Below are 23,733 nucleotides of genomic sequence, written 5' to 3' on the forward strand. Positions count from 1 at the left end.
GATCTTGCTGTTCCCTCTGCCTGAAGCTCTTCCGAACTTCCCAATACCAACTCACCCTTCAACACCTGCAGCAATACCCTCCCCCACAGGCATATCCCTGACTCCTCAAGCACAGGATAAATGTAACTGTGTTATATGTTCCCACAGCAGACCCCCGGCTCCTGCACTCATTACAGCTCTGGTCTATAATCACCTATTTACTCTGCTGTGTCCCCTTCAAGCCTCGAAGTTCCTTAAGGGCAGATTGTACTTATGTTGCTCTCTGTGGCAGCCCCAATGCTTGACACAAGACCTGGCAAAATAGGTGCTTAATAAATCTTCCCAATGAATGAGTGAGTGGGTGGGTGCAGAACCTGGGCTGAGCACTTTACATAGCTTTTATTACTCACTCCTCACAAGAAATCCACGCAATCAATGAGTGGTATTATCCCGTGATCTAAACCAGGAAAGCAAAGCTACCAAGGTTGAAAACATGCCGAAGTTCATACAGCTGGTAAAAAAGAGAGAAAAAAAAAAAACAAAAAACCAAGCAGGGAATAGATGGATTCAAGCAGAAATTTGTGAGCCTTCAGAAGCCGCCTTTCCCTTCCCAAGCCCTGCTCCCTTTCCGACCCTGTTTTCTCATCTGTGCAGAACCTATACAGAACCTGACACTAACAGGTTCTCAGTAAGTATCTGTGCCTTCTCTCCCAACTCTGAGGGTCATTCGGGGCAGAATTTCCCCAGGCCGGAAACTTCTGCAGCACGTGTTCACAGAGGCAGGTGCAGAGCTCCACACGGGCACGTCCCGGGAGTTCCGAAAGCAGGAGGCGCTTAAACGATGTGCGCCGAGCAGACAGACAGGCAGAGGGGAAGGCTGACACACACACTCAGACACAGAACCACGACAGGGACTCTGGCTCTGGAACGCCCGCCCCCAGGATCCCTGCCAGTTATTCTCCTCCCCCGCCACTCCCCCTGCTAGCCCAAGGCGCGGGAAATATTTAAAACAATTTTATTCATGAAAATATGCTGTACAATGCACTCTACACGGCCTCGACACGGCACACACGCACACGCTGACGGCACGGCCACGGTACACAGCCTACGATATGCGCCGGGGACGCCGCGCCCACAGCCCGACCCGACACTTATAAATACGCGAGAGAGGAGCCAGGACTGGCACAGAGAAGAAAGGGGTCTGGGGGTTGGGGTGGATCCGGAGCTGAAGCCCGCAGGAGAAGCTGAGACCTGTACTGGGGCGGGGTGGGGTGGGGGGCCTGGAAGGGCGACTGACTCCGAAGGAGGAGGGGAGCAGCTGGGACTGACAAGGGGGGCAGGGCTGAACCATGAGGGTGGAGGGCCGAAGGAGGACAGCTGGGGGTGCACAGCCAATAGGCAGGTGTGAGTGTGTTTTCGGGAAGGGGGTGCTGGCTTCCGGTGGGTGAGGCTAAGACCGGTGAACAGTGTCGATTGGGAACCAGCTCGGAGCTGGGGTGGGGCGACTCGCTACCGCGAGGGCCCCCCACAAAGGAAACGCAGATTCAGAGACACCGAGGCTGAGTTGCCTCGCCCCATTTCCGGGCTGGCTTCTCCGACCAGCGCAGCCCACCTCGCCCCTCCCCACCCCCACCCAGCCTGGAATTCAGCCTCCACCCCCAGGCTTCCTGCCCCGGGAGTAGGGGAGCGGCTATCGGGAGTCTGGGCAGGAATGTGGGGCGCCCCAGCCCCTCCCTGCCACTTCCCCCGGCAGCCATCTTCTGAGGGGTGTCTCTAGCAGGGCCGGGCTGCCTCCTGGATCCTCTCTGGAGCTGGAACGGGGGTGGGGACCTGGGGATCAGGACGGGAAGACGGAAGCCCCTTGGGGGCGGGGCAGACGCCCGGCGCGCGGAAGCGGCCCCTCAGCCGGGTACCCAGCTCTGGTTGGGGGGCGGGGCCCCGGCCAGGCCAGGCGGCGGTGGAGGCAGTGCCGAGTCGAAGTTGAAGTCCATTTCGTCGCTGTCCATGAAGTCGTTGAGGATGATGGACTCGACGTCGCACTCGAGGCTGCCGCTGAACATGTCGAGGTCCAGGTCGGCCGGGAAGCGGTCTGGCGCGGCACCCAGTGGCCCGGCGGCGGTGGCGTATGGCCCCGGCAGTGCTTCCAGTAGGAGGCCACCGGGCGGGCCCCCGAAGGCGGCCGTGTGGCCAGGCGGCGCCAAGCTCGCGGTGCCCGCCTCGCCGGGCAGCGTCATAAGGCTGATGGGGTGAGCTAAGGCACTGCGCGAGGGCACCGGCGGCGCGTACGGGGCCGCGCCCTTGCCGGGATAGGCGGGAGCCGCGCCAGCCAGCGCCAGCTCCCCGGGCGCACCCAGCACCGGGCCGGGGCGTGGCGCGGGTGGCGGCGGGGGCGGCAGCAGCGTGGGCAGCGCCCCGGGGCGGAAGGACGCGGCGGCTGGGGCGAAGCTCGCCTGCTTGTTCTCCTGAATGGTCTGCATGGGTAGGCGGCGCAACGCTCCCAGCACCTGTGGCCCGAAGCCTCCACCCCCGCCGTAGGCACCGCCCTTGCAGCCCCCGAAGTAGGCAGGCGTCCCGGCGCGGGCCCGTGGCCCGTACGCGTCCTGCGCGCTGTCCAGCAGGGCCTCGGGTATCCCCGCGCCGCCACCGTGCAGGCCTATACGGCCTCCCAGCTCCGCCAGGCGAGGCATTTCCCCCGGGCAGCGCGCACCTAGCGCGGGTGACAGCGCGCTCGCCGGACTCGGGTACATGAGCGGCGACGATGGCGCCAGAGCCTCCAGAGCCTCGTCATCCTCCAATTCGGCCGCTTCCGCGAGCAGGGGTCTCCCGCCGCCGCGGAAGTCGGCCCACGCCTCGTAGTCGTCGCTGGCATGCGAGGCTGGGCTGGTGGCCCATTTGGCCGGAGCAGGCACAGGCCCCGGGGCTGGTGCGCCTGGGGGGCTGTCGTCGGGGCTTCGCTCAGGTGCCTGTAGTTGCTTCTTCTTGCTTGCCTTGCCTTTGATGCGCAGGAACTTGGCCCCGTTGTCCATGGACACCGCCCTGCGCCGCGGGGTCTTGCCGGTCTTCCCGCCCTCAGGGTTCAGCATCCACCATGAGCTCTTGCCTGTGCCTTCATTCTGCACGCGGATGAAACGGGTGTGGAGCGACAGGTTGTGCCGGATGGAGTTCTGTGGCCAGAGACAAGGACGTGGGTGGGGGAACGGGAAGTGAGGAGGCCATGAGTATGGGACAGTGATGGATAGAGGAGGGGGAGGAAAAAGAGAAAGGAGAGGATAGAAGAATGGTAGAAGAGCCAGAAGAAGGAAGGGGAGGAAATAGGGAAGATGGAAGGGTGAATGAGGAAAGGGGTTGGGGGTGAGGGGAGGAGGTGTAAGTATCAGGTCAGACAAACTCAGAGTATCTACCTAAAACCCAGAACCATATCACCCCGCCCCCATAGGCACTGCCCAGAAGGTGGGGCGGAGCTTTGAGCCTAGCTTTTCCCAAGAGGCATGGCCAACCCCGAGGGCTACTCTTAAGGGGCCTGCAGCAGGGGAGCAAGACCCCCGTCTCTGGCTCAGCCAAGCCCCACCCTGGAGCTAGCCGGGCTGCCAGGGCCCCCACCCCCAAGCAGATTATGTAAGGACTCATGCCGCTGTGGCTCATTTGTCCGCCCCCCCTTCTTCCCCAGCCTGGCATGGATCCAGGAGCCCGAAAACCCAGGGCTCCAGAAATCAATCTCGTGGTGACTGATTAAGCCCTGTTTAGAACTAATTGCTCTTTCGTGTGTGGGGAGAATAAATTACCTGCTTTAATTTCGTGTCTTTAAAATGCAACTGCAGGTAGAGAAGACTGTTAACCCTTTGCTGGGAGGGCCGGGCCAGGGAAAGCAGAACAGGCTGGGCATCCCCACAGCAGGTGGAGGCCTGACACTTTCAGAGATTTCCCCCAACTCTTCTGAGCTCCTGTGAACTCTCCAGAGGCCTTGGATCCCAGCAAGCCCCTTAATACACATCTCTGGGCACAGCAGTCTCCCACCCCACTTCTGCTCAGTGCCCGCCTTCAGGCCAAACCAGCTCTCAGGCGCCCTTTGGGTTACAGCATCCCCCTCCCCAAAGTCCCTTCCTGGTGAAATCCTCACAAACCTCCACAAAGCAGGTGGCAAAGTGCCCACTTACAGTTAAGAAGACTGAGGCTCAGAGAAGTGAAGTGGCTTGCCCAAGGCCACACAGCCCTTCCTGCTGTCCCGGGTACTTCCCTGGGCTTCACATCTGTCCCCCCTGCACAAACCTCTTCTAAATGTCTTTTGCACCAGCCTGCAGTGCTCCCCCTATCACTGCCTGCCTTTGCCAGGCCTGTCCTGGGGACAGAGGAAGGTAGGAAAGGCCAGGGGCGACTGACTTCACAGGAACCTGTTGGGCCTGTCACACCCCACCTCTGGGTCTTGACCTCCTGGCTCCAGTACAGAAGCAGAAACAGCATGGGCTTGGGCTGCAGAAGGCTGGTCAGGACGTTTGGCTCCTTTCAGCCACCTAGTTATGTGACCTTGTGCGGTTGACTTAACCTCTATGAGCCCCAGTGCCTTAATGAACTAACCTGAAAAAAAGTGGGTGACGTTCAGTAACCACCTCATTACCTGAGATGTGTATGGGTGTTTGGTGAACACACCAGGTGCTCAGAAACGGTTAAACTCCTCACCCTATCCATCCTATCCGGAAGACCTCACCTCTTAGATCACCAACAGACCTGCTCTGTCTGCCTCCTTTCTACTGCACTGAGTGTAACTGTGCTGGGCACCAACACTCTAGGAAGCTGGCATTACCCCATTTCAGGGACCAGGGTGTGGAGGCCTGGAAGCATGATGTAACGTGCCCACGGTCCCACAGGCAGCACTGCCAGGCACCACTCCTGACGTGCCCAGCTCACCGACCTGTCTCCACCCAGCTATGTAACCACTGATCCATGACAGCTGCCCCTCCTGCCTCCTTCCCATCAGTGTCCAGAGGAAGGGCCCTTTCTGCTACCCAGGGTACCCTCCCTCAGCCGAAGCTCCAAGTACTGACCTGATTCTTCAGGGCCCCAGGTGCCCTATCTCTGGTACTGTCTGGTCTTAGAAGGTGACAGCTGGGCTCCAAGGCCCCTCCCAATGTTGCCCTGCAAGGCTTCTCCTGGGACCCTGAGAGGAGAGGGAGCTGGACCTCCAGGGAGTGGTGTTCCCTCAAGTAGATACCCCCTTTCCCCCCGCTCCCGCCCCTGCACCTGCCTCCCCAGCCCCTCCCCCACACCTGTGTTCAGAGCCTCGGAGGCCTCAGTTCTCCCATATGGGACTATCTGGCTTACAAGGCTCCACCTCCCAGCTTCTCCAGCTGAAGGTCAGTCAGGCAACACCTCTATATCATTGTCACTGTGTGCCAGCCTAGTTCTGAGTGCTCAAGGGTGGAGGGAAGAGGAAGGACATCAAGTACCGGCCCCTACTCCGCACTACCTGTTCAGCCCAGGATGTGTCCGTACTTTATCTCGAGTAACTTATCAAACTCTGTACAAGTCAGGGATTGTGATCCCTATCTCAAGATGAAGAGAGTGAGGCGCAGAGAGGTTAAGGAGGCTGTCAAGGTCACACAGTTTAAGTGGCAAAGCCAAGTATTGATTTCAGGTTAGTGTAGGGGTGTCAAACTCATTTTCACTGGGGCCCACATTAGTCTTGCAGTTGCCTTCAAAGGGCCGAATGGCCGAATGTCATTTTAGGACTGTATAAACGTAACGACTCCTTAACGGTTAAGTGAGAGCTCAGCACTGCCACTGGGTAGATGCAAGGTGCCAGGCTGGATAAAACAGGGTGCTGGGCCGGATTCGGTCCTCGGGCCTTGTGTTTGCCAATTGTGGATTAGTGTCTCTGGGTCTAAAGGACGTGGCACTCCACCATGGGAGAGAGGACTGAGCCGGAGAGTTTCCAAAGCACCTTAGGAAGCCAGTACTCCAGCACTTCTTAAACTTTCCATGTACACCTGCCCTAGAAGTTGGCAGCACGGGAAGACTGGGGGGCATGTCAAAAAGTCAGACTTCCTTACAAGTCTTGTGCTTTCTTTTTAGGATTCAAGGGAATTTTGCATTGTGCTTTATAATACATCCAAGTTTTCTGAGTACAGATAAAAATGTCTGGGCCTATGAAACTTTGTATCCTCCCCTGTCTGTGCCCTGCTCAGCCAGGTACCACTGGATGCCTGAGCTCCAGCCTGAAAGCCCAGCTGATCAGACCCAGAGAGAAGAAAGGTCTTGCCCAAAGTTGCCCGGGACCTGGCAGCAGAGCCGGGAACTGCATCCCTAGCCCCTGCTCTTCCCCCTCCACCGACCTGGGCAAGTCCCTCATCCATTCTGGGCCTCAGTTTCCCTACCTGTAAGCTGACCAGATGGGCCAACTCTACTCTGAGGACCTTTTCTATTTGATAATGAAAGTTCCTGGAATCATCCAGTCCAGAGGTTCTGAAACTTTAAAAAAAGATTTTGACACTTTCTGTGAACAGAAGAACCTAGGAAAATACTTGAGTGTTACACAGTCAAGCCATCAGAGGGCGGGGGCAGGGGTGCCTGGAGCCCTGCCTGCTCTGCACCCTCTTGCACTTTCCCTTTGGGAGGGATTCTGCAGGCCAGATGGATGGGCAGTTGGGGCCTAGATGGGTGCCACGCCTTGCCCAGAGTCCCCCAGGGAGGAGGCCCAGGGCCGGGTGAGGACCTCGGCCTGTGACTGCTGAGCCAGGCCCTACATTTGGTGTGCACCAGGGCTGTGCCCCAGGAGGGAAGTCCAGGCACTGCAGCCTAGTGTGGCTCCTCAGGGCCCAGCCACCTGGTACCAGTCACAGCTCCAGGCCAAGATCCAATGGCAAGCACCGATCACATCTCACCCATGAGGCCTCCTGGGAGGCCAGAGGCCACAGAGGAGGTGAGGGTGGCAGAGGAGGGAGATGCCTCTGCCAGGCAACAGTAACCAGGGCTCCCTCTTGGAGTCACCTAGCAACCCGCCACCACAGCCATGCCCTGGCATGCCCAGGCTCCCCTAGTGCCCAAACTGCGCCAGCTTCTGGGGCCTCACACCTCCAGACAGACCTGGAGGTGGTTCCCCAGGGAGACAGGACCTCCCTGATTCTGGGCCTAAGGGAGACCATCAGGGTCAGAGGGAAGGGACAGTGGCCATCCATCCCTTGCCCATCCCACTTTCCCTCAGAACCTAGTCCGAGGAAGTCAACCTCCAGGGGCCTCACCCACCAGAAAGGAGGCTGGCGTGGGACAGAGGGTGGGCCCTGGTGTTCATCTGGCTTCTAGTTTTGGCTCCAACAGCCACAAACCACGTGGCCCTGGATTAAGATGTTTTGACCTCAATTTCCTCAAATGGCCCCTTGCTTCTGCCTTCACTTCCCTGCGGACCTCCCTCCACTAGGCAGCAGCCAGTGACCCTTTGGTGTCACTCAGAACCCTGCAATGCACCAGTCTCAGACCCAAGAACAGAGAAGCCTGGCAGGAACCACAAGCCCCTCCGTGGCCTCAGACTCCGCCCCTGACACTGTCCTGCTCCATCCCTCCCTCTGTTCCTCCAGCCTCACAGGCATGGTCCTGCCTTGGGGCCCCTGCCTCAGGGAGCCACCGTTCACCCCGCTACCTACGTCAGTCCCTCATCTCCTTTGAGTCTTTGTCCAGACGTTCCCTTTCAGGAGGCCCATCCTAGCCACTTTAACAATTGCTCTTCTTCCCTGTCATTTCTTGCCCCACTTGTCCTACTCTAAATTTTTCTAAAGCCATCATGTTCTAAATTAATATATAATTTGCATATATGGAGGCAATATACACATTAATAAATTGCATGTTGTATGTATAAACATATAATTTAGCTCCTCTATTATTTGGTTTTCCTTATATTAGAATATAAGTTTCATGAGGGATTTTTGTCCATTTTTTACTGCTCTGCATGTGTTTGATACACGTGAGGAATTTAATAAATGTGTGTAGAATGAATGGGGGGGAGAGAAGAGGGAGGGAATATTGTGTTGCAGGGAGAATGAATGAGGCTAGACAGAGTAGCTGGCACATGACAGGGCTTTCTCCAAACTGGGCTGACAGAAGACAACACAGAGTGAGAGACTGCGGGGTGGGGGAGTTGGAAGGGTGTGCTCCGCAGCGAGAACTGCGGAGAAGAGTGAGGGCTTCCACGAGAGGTGAAGATGGCCTCGCAGGGCAGCCAGAGCAGCTGCCCACTCCAGCCCCCTCTCCTGCTCCCTCCTGCTCCGCAGATAGACTTGGTTAACCCAGGGTGTGCTGTGGCCAAGGTCCCTCAGCCTGTACCATCTGGCCAGAAGACACTCCAGGAGCCCCAGTGGGAACAGAATAACCTTGTCCTTGCTGACGGTGTCTCCCTCGTGAATAGGGTCTGATCCATCTGGTGGCGGCAGCTCATCTATCCAGCAGGACACCCTCATCTATTCCCAGGACACCCTTCGCCCACGAGCAGTAATGCATTCCTCTGACAGCACAACCCCATTTATCCAGCACCCCAGTCCCATTTATCCAGCAAGTACAACCTCATTTGCTAACAGCACTCCATTCACCTGACGGGCCCCCTCATTTATCCAGCAGGACACCCTCATTTATCCTCCAAGTTGGAGGCTCTCCTTCTTCCTGCGGTGTGCCTGTGTTCTCCGGTGGTGCAGCCCGACTGATCCAGCAGGACGTCATCTCTCCTACAAGTACACCCATCCCCTGACAGTACAACCTCATTTATCTCATAATGTAGCCTCACCTTGCCTCCAAGTACCACCTCATTCCCTGACAGTAAAACCTTGTTTATCTTCCAATACAACCTCATTTCTCCTTCCAGCACAGCTTCATACTCTGATAGCTCAACTCAGCCAATCTTACTTCTCCAGCCACAACCTGCCAGGAAGCGGGGGTAGAAGGGGGAAGAGAAAAGGGGTCCCACAGTCCCTGTCCCATGTCTACAGAGGGCTGCCTGGTACTATGACTACATCCAACCTCCCCAGGCCCAAAAGGGCCCCTTGACTTTGAACTTTAGGTTGCTTGGCCCAACCACACTCCGTTGCCCCACCTCCCCTTTGGTTCTCTCTGGGGCTAAAGAGGATCTGATCTACAGGATGGGTTTCCTCTATCTCCCCAGGGGGGAAAGAATCCCAACTGATAGATAGGTTTTGCTGAGTTATGTGGCATGGATACTCCCATCATGGCCAATTTTAAGCTGCCAGTATAACGTGATCACTGAGTGCGAAATTGGGAAGAAGTGTGCTTGGAGGCTCTCATGAGCCAGTGCAGGCCAGTGCACACCGCTGGCTGTGCTTCCAACACTGGGGCAGGAGGAGGGCAGTACCCAAGCCCTGCCAGACCCAGACTGGGTTCATTACATACTCTTCTACAAAGGGGAGAAACAGAGGCTCAGGCGGGTTAAATGACTCCTGAGGCCACGAAGCTGGGAAGTGATGGAGCCAGGTCTGGGTCTCTGGGCTGCTGATTCCAAAGCCAGGGTTTACACCCCCAGGGTGGTGGGCAACATCGCCCTGCTGGCCACATCAGTGGCCAGCCCTGCCCTGGTTCTCAAGCCCATTTCCTGGCTTGTATCAGAGACAGGAGACCTGAGGCTTGTGCCCCATCCACTACAGACCCTGTGCAACCTCCTGGCCTCCCTGGCCCCTGAGGAATTTCAGGGCCCCTCTGAGTTAAGTCCAGGGTCTTGTGCCCGTCCTTCTACGCCCAAAGCCAGGTATGAATGCCTCTCCAGGTTCTATCACTGTCCAAGGTTCACTCCACGCCCTCCTTCAGGAAACCGAGCCTGTCTACAAGGTGGGGACGGTGATCCCCAACTTCACGCAAGTGACACTGGGCCTCCCCTGTGAAACAGGGTAACAACACCAACATCCATGGGGGAGGTCTGGGACGTGGATGACATCCTACATGTCAAGAATCTCATCCTCTCTCTGTCTCAGAGTCCCAGGAGCGGCCCCTGTCCCACCCCTTACCCTCCACCCCACTCTGGCCCCGGTCTGGCCCAAGAATACACACCTGTCTCAGACAGAGCCACAGACTCTCCAGGGGTCACTTGCTCTGCTGCCTGGGGTGAAGCTGGGGTGCTCAATCCAGGCAGGCTTCCTGGCAGAAGGGGTAACCTGGATGACCACAGGGGCCTGAGGCCATGTGTAAGTCCTTGGTACTAGGGCCTGTAGTAGAGGAGGGGTAGAAGGGCAGGTGGGGCATCAGGGCCACAGGTGCTGACAGACAAGTAGGCTTGGGGTCAACAATAGGACAGAAGTGGGCAGCCAGGGGCTAAGAGGAACAAAATGTTCAAAACAAGTCATGAGATCAAGGGATAGGCCCTGGCATCCTCCACCCCAAATCCAGAAGACAGCAGAACCCATACACCCAGCCTGGGCAGCAAACAAATCAGCAGCAGAAATCCAAGCTCAGCCCTACGTGGCTCCTCACCACCTGTGGGCTTGGGTCCAACTCCAAGTGCTGTTCGAGAGCCCTTGATGCTCTTCAGCTTCATCACCTCCGTTCTCTTAAGCCCATCTGAGGTTCCAGCCACCCTGATGTCTCACACTTGCATGCCTTTGTACACTCTCTTCCCTTTCCTTTCCCTCTCTCTGCTTAACTAGTTCCTGCCGATCCATCAAGGCTAGCTCTGTGGCTTCTTCACAGCCCCCTCTGCGAGCCCTGAAGATAGCTGCTCCTACCTCAGTGTTATTGCAGAAATCTAACTGCGAACTGGAGGATAACTGTATGTGAGCCTGCCTCTTCACTTGAACTTTGTGGGCAATCCTTAGCCCACAGTAAGTCACACATAGGATACAGCTCTCAGCAGCCACAAACCACTCAGGGCCTGGCCATTCTGTTCAGAGCCATTCAGGCCTCTCCCTGTCTCTCTCCCTCTGCACCAGCACCTCCCCACACCCTGCTCGGGCCCTGGGAGCAGCTGCAGTGACCTCACCCAGCCCTGCCCTGCGCCTGGCTCTGGGGAGGGCCCAGCAGCTGTGCCCCAGCCCTGCTGGCTGGCTCCTGGAGGGAAAAGAGGAAGAGTGGGCAAGGTGCCAAGAGAACCATCTGCTCTCCCAGGGGCATGGCCACCCGCACAGACATTGGCCTCGCCCCCAGGGGCTGCCCTTGGCCCCCTGTACCCATGCCAAGGGGCTCCAGGAGCCCAGGGCAGCCCACCCAGACTGGGGCACCAGCCATCACCTGCCATCTGTCTTCTGGATTCTGAGAAGTCCTTACAGGACATGTTGCAGCAGGAATGCCCACTGAAAAATGAACAAGTGCTCGGGATAAGCTTGGTGCAGAGGCCAGAGGGCAGCCCTGGGTGTGCTGAGCGCTGCCTGCCCCAGCCTTGCTGGGCTAAGAGCCTGTGATCTCCTGGGGAGGGGCCTGCACCCCCTCACATCTGCTCAGCTGGCAGGTGCCTCTGGCAGAGGGTAAGCCCCTTCCCCCACAGCCCCAGCTCAGGTTACAGAGGAGGCAAGGCCAGCTGAGGACAGGGGGAGGGGACAGGAGGGTGGAGGAAGCATCACAGCTTCCCAGAGTGTTGGGGGAGGGGAATTCAGATCTCTAGATAGGACTCAAAGCCAGAGAGGAAAGGACCATGCCCAAGGTCACAAAGCCTCCCAGTAGGCAAAAAGCTGGTGTCCAGGCAGCCCTGGGTTCAAGAGTGACCTTGAACAAACCATTGGCTTCATCTGCAAAAATACAGAGCCTAAACCCTGCCTGCTTGCCTCCCAAGGCCGTGGGGAAAGCTTTGCAGGCTAGAAAGCAGTGGGTATACCAACCGTAAGGGCAAGACAGAGCTTGGACATCCTGAATCCCTAACACCTCGGGAACAGAAAGGGAGGCATAAGAACAAGGGCCCCTTTCCCCCCACCCACACACACAAAATCAGTGTCCTCAGAGCTCAGGGCCCAAGGACCCTTACGCTACATAGTAGTGGGAGGTAGTTCTTTTCTTTTCCCACAGCAATGGATAACAGTAATGATGTTTGCTAAGATTTCTTGAGCACTTTACTCATATCATTCCTATAATTCTCACAACAAAGCTTGGGCATAAATCCTATCATCCCATTTTGTAGAAGAGGAAACTGAGGCTCCGTTGCCCCAGGCCACACAGAGGATGAGTGGCAGAGCTAGTATCTGCTCTTCCCTGCTTGTTCAGGCTCCTACCAATACCACTGCCTCACTTCCAAGATGTTCAAGTCACCAAAGGGTGTGGCATAGCACCTCAGGCCTGGCATTTTGGACTCCGCCCCCTCTCAGGTTCATTTTCTCTACCCTGGTACCAGGTCCACACGGGGCACCTGGGCCAGTCCCCTGTACTCCATCTTCCACACCACCCTCAAGTGATCATTCTTCATCCTTTAAAGTTTAAAGTACTAGCTCCCCACCTTGGCATTCAAACCACTCACCCTCGGGCCCCTGCTTGCTTCTCCAGCCTCAAGTTCTGGCCAGTACAGCCAGACCTCCAAGGGCTCCCGCCCTGTGGGTCTAACCTCCTTTGTCAGTTTCCCTCTCCCACCTCCAAACACTGTGGCTCATCACTGGCCTTCCACCATGACCCTGAGCAGCCCATCCTGAATCAAAATCAGGAGTCTTCATCTTGACCTGGGGGCACCTCAAACTCAGGGAGCCACCGAGTTCCTCTGAGTGGCACTATGCAGTGGGCCAGGAGCAAAGTGAGTGGAGGAAGCTGCCATGGTGCTTGGGGTGTGCAGATGAAGGGAGGAGACATCCCAGGGTGGGGGATATATCTCAGATAGGTCTCCGACAAACCCTGGGACCCCGCCCCATCCCCCAGGCTGCAAGCCTCAGGGCCAAACTCCAAGGGCAGCAGAGCAGCGATGAGGGCAAGGGCGGTCAGCTTGGAATGGCCTGGCCAGAGCACTGGTCTCGGGAAGAACTGGCCCTGGGGAGTTTCAGTTCTGTCACTTACAGCGGGATACTGGGAAAGCCACTTTATTTCTCTCAGCCTTAGTTTCCTCATCTGCAAAACAGGGACAGTAACAGTATCAGCTTCAGAGAACCGCTGTGAGAATTAAACAAAATCATGCAATGAGTTGAATCCTGAGGTGGAACAGTTCAGCGTGGATAAAGCAAGGGTCAAAAGATGAGAGGGGTGAGTGACGTGGCCGCAGCAGTTGACTGGGGCCAGGTGGCCGAGGCCTTGAGCTTCACACTGAAGCCCCAGGATTGGATCCTGTAGTAACAGGATGGTGCTGTACACATGCTCTTGTCTCTTCCACCGGATGGGGAGCTATCAGAGAGCAGGGGCTGCAACTCTCAGGTTCTTCACCATTCTGGGTATTTACACTGACATTTTCCCCCCATCCCCACAGCCAAAGGCTCTCAGTGGCTACGGGCCCATTCTCTCCCTCCATGTTCTACACAGTGTAATTCCACAATGTGGGGGCTGGGCAAATGTGTTGGAGATGCTGGGCGGGTGTGTCAGGTCCCTCAGAGCTGACTGCAGGGGTTCAATTCAAAAAGAGGAGGAGGAGTGGTTCAACCCTGGGCAGCCTGCTTAGAGAAGAGGCTGGTCCACACTGGGAGCAGAAGAGAGGACAAGCAGGAGCCCAGAAGTTACCATCTAAGGCATCAGTTCAGAATCTGACCCATCACCAGACAAACCTGTTAAAATACAGATTCCAGAGCCCATCTGAGGAGAGTCTAACACAGAGGGTCTGAGATGGGGAGTCAACACCTTTATTCACCGAAAGCTTCTATGTGACTCTGATCATCAGCAGGGTTTGCCAACAACTAATGATTTAAGGCAGGAATTCTCAGGCAGAGGCAGTAGGTTCCAAAATCACCTAAGAGGCAGGTCTTTGTTCAAACCACTTAAGCACCCCTCCTAGTTTCTGAGGGGTTTCCCAAGGGATCAGTCCATGAGAGTCAATAGCTGCCTTAGTGAGCATGTGACAATGGCAGTGGGTGTGGGCTGAGAACTCCAGTGTCTGGTGTAAAGGTGGCAGTGGAAAGGCAACCTGAGATCACAGGCAGCAGGGAACATGGGAGGGAGGGCAGGGCCTGGACAAGGCCAGCAGAGGGCCCAGGGTCCAAACAGAGCAGTGAGAGCTTGGTTGGCTCCCAAGGGAACTGAGTCCCAGAGGGTTCTGGGGCGTGCGCAAGCCTTGCAGCGGGAGGGTCTGCTGGGTGTGGGGCTGGCACCGCACCGGCACTGGAGATGGTACAAACAGACAGGTCTGCACCTAAATCCAGGCTCATCCTCATCCCGGCTATGCTGCCTTGGCCAGATGATTTCACCTTTCGGGGCCTCCATTTCCTTAACTGCAAAATGGGGCAATAAACACATACCTGGCAGGTCCCAGGGAGGATGAAATGAGAGAATTTATGTGAAGCGCCCGGCACCAGACATTATGGCTCTTAATTCTTGTTCCCCTTCCCACAAGAGGCATCACCCCCTTAGGGACTAGAAAGGTTCCCTGCAGAGGAGGAGGCCCTGGGGGGAGGGTGTGGGAGGCCCCTCCCCCACACACCACCTGGCCCCCCTCCCACCTCCACATATGGGTTGGGGGGTGGGGAGAGGCAGCAAACAGCCAAACCGTCCCAAACAGGAGTTGGTTTCCATGGTAACCAGGGTGCCAGGAGGAAGGGGGAATGCTCTAGATCCAGCTGTCCCCTGAGCACCCTACCCAGGCCCCAGAGCCTCAGCTAATGCCCACCCAACACCCTGCACCCCCATCTGCCTCCTCTGGGAGCCAGCTGGGACTGCCATGAGTACTCCCTTCATTGCGCCCAGAGTACGTTTGGCACCTGGGTACTGCCGGGGCAGGGTAGGCAGTTCCAAGCAAGAGTCTGGAGTTCGAGTCCATCGGACTGTACTCAGATGCTTCCACACTGAGAAATCCCTCCTATCAGTACTTCGTGCCCTCGGTCCCAACTAACCCCTCACGACTCCTGGAACCAGAGGGTTTGTCAGACACAGCCCAGGAAGGACCAAAGACTCTGTTAAGCCCCTCTGGACACTGATGAGAATACCAGGGTCTGGAACAGGACGGAGCTTTGCTCCAGCTCACACACACAGGGTCGGGTTTGCCTGCAGGTGCTCTGTCTGCCCCTCTCCCACTCCCAACTCCACAGCTGACCCCAAAGGACTGAACTGGGGCACCCTGAGTGATACTCCAGGGAGATGGGACGTGGCTGGGAGGAGGAAGCCCTAACATTAAGACCTGTAGCAACAGAATGGCAGTCCCCAAAGTCATGAGCTCTCAATCACTTGGTGTATGTGAAGGGACGCCCCCTTTCCCGATTTGGATGAAGAAGAACTGGACACCGATGGGTACCTGTTTCCCAGGTACCCACACCCACGAGCTGTACTAGGGAGGGCGTACTGGGGAGTCAGCCACAGGTAAGGGAGACAGTGAGGTGAGGAGCGGCTCCCATCCGCAGACACAGTACAGAATCGCCCTTCATCCCTCACCAGACACACATAAAGGGGCTTCCACAGCCCCCTGGATTACATGTGATGGCCATCACCACTGAAAGACTGGGGAAAGAGCACCCTTTCAAAGTCCAAATACAAGCTCCCTTCCAGCCCCAATGGCATGGTAAACACGTGAGTTTTGGGGTCAGAAGGAGGTTCAGTTCCCAGGTCTGCCACTTCCTAAGGATGTGACCCCAGGGCAAGTCACTCCTCCATCTGGGAACAGGGATCTTAGTAACCACCTGGAAGAATGGTGGCCAGGATTTGATGGGATATGCTCTTGGTTAGTGGGTGCGTCCTTCCCGGCCCTCTCAGCCACCCCCACTTCTCTCTGGCAGAGCCCCAACTCCAGTCAGTCCTGAAGCTGGAGTCCTCAGGGCCTGAGAGTGGGGCCCCAAACCGCAGAAAGTGGGGGGGGGGGCACTGAACTTTCCAACCCACAAACCCCATCCCACCCCCCCGCGCCGTTCATTACCTTAACACGAGTTAAAAATAACCGTCTCATCTCTTTAAATTAGTCTGTCTGCAATTACCGCCTGGCACGGCGCTGCCCGCCATCCTCCCGCTGGAGCGGCGCCAGGTGGCAGGCGGGGGCCCTCACCCTGTCTGTCGGTCTATCTGTCTGCTCCCTGGCGCCCCTCCTTCTCCTCCCAGCAGGGGGGAAGTTGCCCCTAGGGCCCTGGGGGTCCAGCTCCCCAAGTTGCGTGGGTATGGAGCCAGGGCTATGGGCTTGGAGCAGGTAGGAGTGAGGAGAAAAGGCTGGGAGCAGAGGACTGGGGTGGGGGCTCCAGAGCGCGGGGGAGGGGCGTCAGGAGGCCCTGAAAGCCGGAAGGGCCCGCCGAGCCAGCGCTCGTGGGTGGGTGTGAGCAGGTGGCCGTGGGAGTCTGCCGGGCGTGCCAGCAACTGTGCCAGGAGCGGCTGGCACGGGCTCGTGCCCAGGAGGCGGACAGCTGCCAGCCCCCCGCTCGTGCAGTGCAGGGAGGGGGGAGTGAGGACACCCCCCAACCCCGGCTCGCACAGCCTCCTCCCACACCCCACCATCCCTTGGGGCTGGGGATCCCCGAGGACAAAGGAGGAGGAGGGAGCCCTGCTCCAGTAGTCTAGGGGGAGGAAAGATGGGGGCGTCCCCTGCACTCACAACCAGTGCTCAGCTGTAGCAGGACCCTCCTCCTGGCGGCTCAGATCAGCCCCTCCTTCTAGCCCCCCGCCCCACTTAGGGCCTACAGGCCCCCTTGGGCCAGATGAGGGTAGCACCACCCCTCCTGATCCAAACCCCAACAGCCAAGCTGCTCCAGGCCCTGAGGGAGAAGGAAGTCCTCACCCACTGTGCTCCTCCCCCACAAGAATGGGAGGCGCCCAGGCTTGGCCTGGGAGCTCCCAGGGGAGCAGGCAGCCAGGAAACAGGCAGAACAACTCCAGGAGCTATAAGAGAAAGGAGCGCTAAATGGAAGAAGCGCCAGGATGCAGAGCAGCCTGGAAGGCTTCCCGGAGGAACCATCGCTAGGGAAGGTGGAGCTGGAGCATCTGAGAAAGTGGGAGGCTCTACCTGGATGTCAGATATCCACCCTTCTGGGACACTGCAGAGAGATGGGGACCTGCTGCACAAGCCCTCTTCCCAGACCTGGAGACCCTCTACTCTGAGGGGAACACTATCTGCCTCTTCAGAAGAGTTCCCAGCACTAAGCCCAGCCTCTTTTCGGGCTTTTGCCTGGTGGGTGTACTGTGCTTGCCGCCTCCTGCAGTTTGCCCAACTACTTCCTCACATCACCAGTGGGACCACCAGGCATAGGCCAAACACATCAGCCCTTCCTGATCTGTTCCACTCTACCTTTCCCATGCCACCTCCCAGCCATACCTAGAAGCCCTCGTCCTATAGTCTAGCATGCCCAGTGGTCCCCCAGACCCACCTCCTTGACTTTGCATATTCACTCAACATCCCCTGGAAGACTTTCTCCCAAATTCTACCCCCAATGGAGACAGCTCAGATCAAGTGCCACCTGCTCAGTAAGGGCTTGCCTGGCTCCCCAAGGGATCTAACCTGCCTTCCCCGAACCTCTGCCCCCACCCCTGGCCCTTTCTGCATGTAAAACACAGGGCCTGGGTATGGAACTGGCCGAGCCCTGATGTGTCCTGAAGGCAGGTCCTATGTTTTTCTTTGAGGTCCTCCTACTCCATCGAACACAGGGTTTAGTACACCCCAAAGATCCACATGCAACACTTATGTGGGGGAGGAAGGAACAATGGGCCATGCCCTCAGCCTAGGTACCTGAGATGTACCACAGCCCCTGCTAACCAGAGGTTGGCTGGGAGTTGGGGATGGCCCCTCTACCAGGCCCTTGGCAAAACTAACTGGAAATGGGGGAACAGGCATCAGGGAGGAGCAGGAATGAGAGGAGGAAAGAGATTCTCTGGGGAGTTGAGTTTGGGGTTGCAGGGAGTAGAAGGAGAATCACCACCAGGGAATGAAATGGGAAAGGCCAGAGGCCCCTCTGAACAGCCCTCCTCCAGTGGCTGGGTGGTCCTTTCCAAGGCCTAGGTCAGGAGCCCAAACCTGAGGGCCCCTCTCCAATGCCCCAGCCCAGGATCAGCTTCCAGGACTCCCTCCTTCCCTGTACTCAGGACACAGGGAGAACCACTGTGTCCTGAGCAGCTTGGTGCAGTGGAAATTGAATCCAATGAGCTGGCGGGAGACCTGGGCTGTCATCCAGGGCCTGATGCTCACTGAGAAGAGTCCCATCCCCTTTCTGGGCCTCAGTCTCACAGTCCGAGAAATGAACTCGTGGGACTAAGTTATCTCCAAGCACATTCCCAATCGTATGTTAGTACTTAGACCTGCCCCTGTTCAGAAGCCAGCAGTGTACCGCTCCCACACCCAGTGCTAGCAGGACACTATTTCAGAGGCTCTGTGGGGGCAGTCAGGGGAGAGACACCTGGATTGGAGTCCAGCTTTCCCATCTACTGATGGTGTGACCTTGGGCAGTTTACTCCTCCACTCTGCGCCTTAGTGTCCAGCTCTGTAAATGGTGGCAGTAAAACCTTCCTCAGAGACTGCTCGGAGCATTTAAGGAGACACCTGGCACAGATGCCTGAAAAGCTGTCTGGCACAGGGCTTGGCCCTGAGACCCTCAAGGAACTGCAGTTCTCTCCCAGCTTCCAAACTCATGTCCCCTCTTACCATCTTCCCCCATTGTTCTTATTTCGTCAAGCGCCACCTCCTGCAGCAAGCCCTCCTTGCTTACTCTGGCTTACAGTGCCCTCCCGTCCACCCATTTCTTTACTTTTTCACCAGACATGTACTGGCAGTTGCTGTGGGCACAGAGATTGCTCTAACACTGCTACTGTCTTCCAAAAGCAGTGTGGGGAAGGGAAATAAGACAAGACACAAAAGACTAAGACCTATGACAGGCAGAGAGAGGGCCAGAGAAGAGGGAATCCTAAGCTAGCTAAAAAGGGTTAAGGAAGGCTTCCAGGAAGAGGCATCTGAGCTCTGTCCTTCAGGACAGGGAATATATCTACAGGGAGAAAAGGTGGGATAGTGTATGGAGAGCGGGAAAGGAGGTGGGAGCAAAGCCCAAGGGCAGGACCCACTTGTGGGGAATAAGTGTTCCAGTGGGGGCTGATCCAAAGGGGACTGGAGAGGCTGGGGAAGTAGGCTCATGTCTGCTTCTCCTGTAACCCCACCCCACAGTGGTCTGAGAGCCATGGGCTCCCAGGTCAGAGCACCCATGACCCATACAATGAAGCCCCTGGGCATCTAGAGCTGTCCATACCCATAAGCCCCACCTCCTCCACTGGCACACCTCCTTCTCTGACCCTACCTGAAGCCACCACCAAGCATGGCCCCCTGCCTCCATTTAGGCATGCCTCCTCGCAGAGACCCCTCTCTTCCACAGGGAGTCTGATAGCTCACAGGCCTTAGACACAGCCCCCTATCTCCAACTTCCTATCCCCCCAACATATCAAATATTCCCACTCCCCAGGGAGATGGACGGAAGAGGGTCGGGAGGCCACAATCCACTCAAGCCCCTGTCCTCTTCCAAGATGGCTCTCCCCTTTACACTGGCTGGCACTGAGGCTTCCCCTGGGGTGCCCCACCCCTCCCCCACCCCCCAATACATCTGAGCTCAGGAAGCCAGGGAAGTGGAAGACAGACAGCCTGTGGTAGACAGGAACAGATACCCAGCCCTTGATACCCTGCCCTAACACCAGCAGGGGTCATCGCCAGTCTACCATGCTGATAAAAGACAAGGGGGGGGGGGACAGCAGCTGCCCCATGGACAACTCAGATCCCAGGTCACCTGACAAGTCACCCCACCCCAGACTGGCTGGTGCCCTGGAGTGAACTGGAACCACAGGAAGAACTGTGAGCCCAGGGCTGCACTCCTCATTCTGGGGTAGGCTCCAGGCGGCGCAGTGGGAAAGATTTTGGGCAAAGCAGCTACTGACCCAAGTCATTATTCCATCTCTTTAAGGACGGTGCCCTGATGGAGAGGTAAAACAAGAGTAACCCAAAGCACACTCATGGGGGTAAGAGGTTCTTAATGTCCGAGACCTGGGAATGTGCTCCTCTACAATGCCCCCAAAGATGGGTTGGCGGTGTCCCTCGGGGGTGCTATAAGTGTCAGTCAGTCCCTTGTTACCCCACCAAACCTCCCAACCCTTAGCCAGAGCATGGCTGCTCCCAGCACGCCCCCTCCTGTCTGCTGGCCGGCCCCGCGCCCTGGGCACATACTCTGTGACCCCTGGGGGTGCCCCGGGGCCTCCCTCCCGCCGGCCCGCTCTGAGCTCAGAGGCACCAAGAAGCCCCTGAAAGGCCCGGCCAGCAAGCCCAGCGCCCCTCCCCAGCCGGACGCCCCCACCTTCCAGCCGGCGGAGCTGTTGCTGTCGCCTTTATCCTTGAAGTAGGGCACGTAACGGACCATCCAGTCGTAGATCTGGGAGAGCGTGAGCCGCTTGTCCGGGGCGCTCTCGATGGCTTTGGTGATGAGGTCGGCGTACGACAGGTTTCCCCACGCGTTCCGTCGGGAGCTCTTGGCTTTCCGCAGCGGTCCGACCTCCGCTCCCAGCGGCGGCGCTGGGGCCATGGCCGGGGCCGTCGCCCGGCGCTCCGGCCCGCAGTCCTCGGCGCCCTCAGCCACCCCTGAACCTAGCGCTCGATCTTCTTCGCCGGCCAAGTCAGGCTGCGGCAGGGGCCAGGTACACGAGCGCGGCCGGCTTTGCGGCGCGAAGTCTGGGTCCACGTCCACCTGATGCGCTCGCAGCTTTGCAGCCATGGTCCCGCCCGCCTCGGGCGAGCAAGAGAGGGAGGCTCCTCGGAGGGTGGGCGGGAGGCTCCGGGATCTGCACGCCCCGGGGAGGCCCGCGGGAGGGGTCCCTGGCGGCGCCGGCTCAACCGCGGGGCGCCATGGGCCGGGGCGCGGAGACAGGGGGTTGGACTCGCTGGAAAGCCCAAAGGGAGGGAAAGATGGGAGCAGTGAGGGGGCGGCGGCCCCGGAGCCCAACGGGCACACACCTCGCCCAGCTCCGCTTCTAGCACCTGCCGCCTGCCTGAGCCTGCAGCCGACACTGCCACCCTCGCTGCCGCCGCTCCCTTAGCGCCGGCCCCGCGCCCGGGCCCCGCTCTCCCGGGACGAGGGCGGATTGCACCATGCCGGAGCCCAAGCCCGTGCGGGAGCCCGCGCCGCCGCCGCCGCCCCGTGAATGCCGCCGCCGCCGCTCCGGCTCCAGCGCCAGCTCCCGCGCCTGCCGCGCTCAGCGCCGGCTGCACCTCGGAATGGGCGGGGGACCGGGAGGGGGCGGGCCCGGCGCGGGAGGGGGCGGGGCGTACCCACTAGCAGCCGCGGAATCTTCAGCCTGCCTGGTGCCCCGCCCCTTGGCCGGGGTGGGGACGCGAGGCGCGCGACTCTGGACGACCCTGCCACAGCCCCTGCAAGGAACAGCGCCGCCTACAGAGCAGGGGAAGAGTGGCGGGCGCGACCCCGCCCCCTGCTCGGCGCTAGGGGCGGGGGCGCGGGGGCGGGGTCTGAGAGTTCTCATTGGTTTTCAGCAGGGCCGTCCCGCCTACGAACTCGGCCCGATCCCTCCTAGAAGCGCGTCAGCGGGTTATTGTTACAACCCGGGGTTTCCCGGGGCAACGGTGATGGGGCGGGACTCAGGGCACTTGGTCCCGCCTTCTACTCCTGGGAGGAATGCCCAGCCCTCTGACTCTAGACCCTTGGCCTCTCCAAGTCTTAGAAACCTGATGGGGATTATGATCCAGCTGGCCTTTGTGCCCTACACTGGCCTGGGGAAGGAGAAAGGGTTAGGAATACCTGGGTTCTGGGCCAGGCTTTGTCACATTTTTAGCTTTTCCATCTGCAAATGAAGTTTTCATGGGCTCTTAGGGTGCCTGTGAAATAGTTTTAGAGTCTTGGTTCTCAAAGTTTAAAGTGTGAAAACATGTTGCTGGAACCGACAGGGTAAGCCTGGATTGGGGCTGTAGATTTTGTATTTCTAACAAGTTCCCAGATCATGCAACCAGGACTACACTTTGCAAACCACTGTTTTAAAAACTCTGTGGGATGCTCTTGCACGGCTAGTGGAAGAAGGACTTACTTCATAGTTCATTTTGTATGGGGAGAAGCTTCTCATTCATTTAACAGTTCATTCATTTACTTATTGAGTACCTTCAATGCTCCAGGCACACTTCAGGCCACTATGGCAAGAGCAGCAAAAGAGACAGATGAGGTTCCTACTGCAGAGGCTAGTGGCAAGTCAGATGCTTATCATGTCATCATCAGGCCTCGGAAGGGAGAGGCTGGCTGAGAAGTTGGGCAGCCCAGGACCTCATCCCACAGGGCCCTAGGCTGAGTCTGCAGTCACCACACCACCTGCCAGCCTTTGCTCAGAACATCCCTTCTGCCTAGAGTACCCTTTCACCCCCTCCAGGCCATGATCAGAGATTTTTCCATTCTTCAAAGCTCAGCTCAAGTGTCAACTCATCCCTGATCCCTTCTCTAACCCCAGCTCCTAACACCACTGCTCCTAGCTCTTTTCCTTGCCTGCCCACACCGCTGCCTGCTCTATCAGCAATGCCTTATGTCCCTTGAGGACATTATTTCTCTTTTGCCAGTCAGGAAACTGAGGCCCAGAGTGGGGAGGTGACTCACCCAAATGAAATGGCCAGGACTAGAATCCCAAGCTCATCAGCCAGTACCACACTTCTGGAGAGGCTGGAGACGGCAACTTGCAGACTTCTCTGGCCATGAGAGACAGCCTCTGTCAAAAATTTCTTCTTTCCAGCTGGGGTCCCAAGGAGTAGAGCTAAGGGTGAGGGTGCAGGAGTGGCTAGAAGGTCCCCTCCTTACTCTCCCCCAGGGTAGAGCCAGGCCCAACTTTCAAATGCCTGGCACAGCATCTTCCTGAGTTACATCCTGTAGGCCAGGGTGGGCATGGGAACCATTGCTGCCCCCCATACTCCTCTGCATGTATGTACCCACTCTCCAGGTGGTCTGTTTAGAGTCACAAGGGCTCTGAAATCACTGCTGGACCCCCTCCCAGAGCTCTCATGTGCCCTCCCTGCCTGGGGAGCCCACATGGGGAGCTGCCCTCTGAGGTACCCTGGAGGCCAGGCAGGCCTCACGCCAGCTTCGGCCCTGGCCCAGCCTGCTCTGTGAGGTGGAGGCCTGCTGAGGGCCATACCAGAGCTGGGAGGATCCTTAGCTGGGGGCCCTGGCACAGGCTGCCACTGCAGGGTTGGAAAGCTAGGTTGGCAGACACTCCTTGACTCAGGCTGACTCAGACTCTGCCCAGGCCCCTGCCCTACCCAGTGTCCACAGCTGCTGCCTGCAGTCTCCTTGGGGACCCACATCTGGCGCACTCAGCCCTGCTTCACACACATACAAACTCACTCCCACCATGCCGCACGCTGATACTTTTCATTACTCACAACTTGACCCCGGCTTACGCACTCACTATGGGGCAGTATAACATAGTGGTTGAGAGTGTGGGCAAGTTACTTAACTGCTCAAAGCCACTATTTTCTAATCTATAAATGAGTGTTGTCATAGCACTGGCTTTTCATAAGATATTTGAAGAATTCCATAAGATCATGGATATCAGAACTGGGCTCAGGGAAAGTGTTCAATAAAGTATCGCTGTTTTTATTATTGTTGGTACATGTCTTCCATTGGTACCCACTCTCACCGTGCGCACACTCGTGCCCATGCACACACGCTGGCTCACTTACATGCACACTCGTAATGTGTGCATATGTCCCATCCACTTGTATCCCAATTGCAGAGGCTCAATTCTTCCTAAGGT

At 57.6% G+C, this 23,733-nt stretch overlaps 1 protein-coding gene across 1 annotated transcript; it reads right to left on the bottom strand.

The window, feature by feature from the left end:
• Positions 1–989: 989 nt before the first annotated feature.
• On the bottom strand, positions 990–21,181 carry FOXO6 (forkhead box O6). The gene is made up of 2 exons (XM_037149698.2): positions 20,292–21,181; positions 990–3,143 (listed from the first exon to the last, which is right to left on the bottom strand). The coding sequence occupies exons 1-2, from the start codon at positions 20,703–20,705 to the stop codon at positions 1,881–1,883; spliced, it is 1,677 nt and encodes a 558-aa protein (XP_037005593.2). The 5' UTR covers positions 20,706–21,181; the 3' UTR covers positions 990–1,880.
• Positions 21,182–23,733: the final 2,552 nt, after the last annotated feature.

The sequence above is a fragment of the Artibeus jamaicensis genome, unplaced genomic scaffold (genome assembly GCF_021234435.1).
Source record: "Artibeus jamaicensis isolate MK-2021 breed Jamaican fruit bat unplaced genomic scaffold, CSHL_Jam_final scaffold_847, whole genome shotgun sequence".
NCBI lineage: Eukaryota > Metazoa > Chordata > Mammalia > Chiroptera > Phyllostomidae > Artibeus > Artibeus jamaicensis.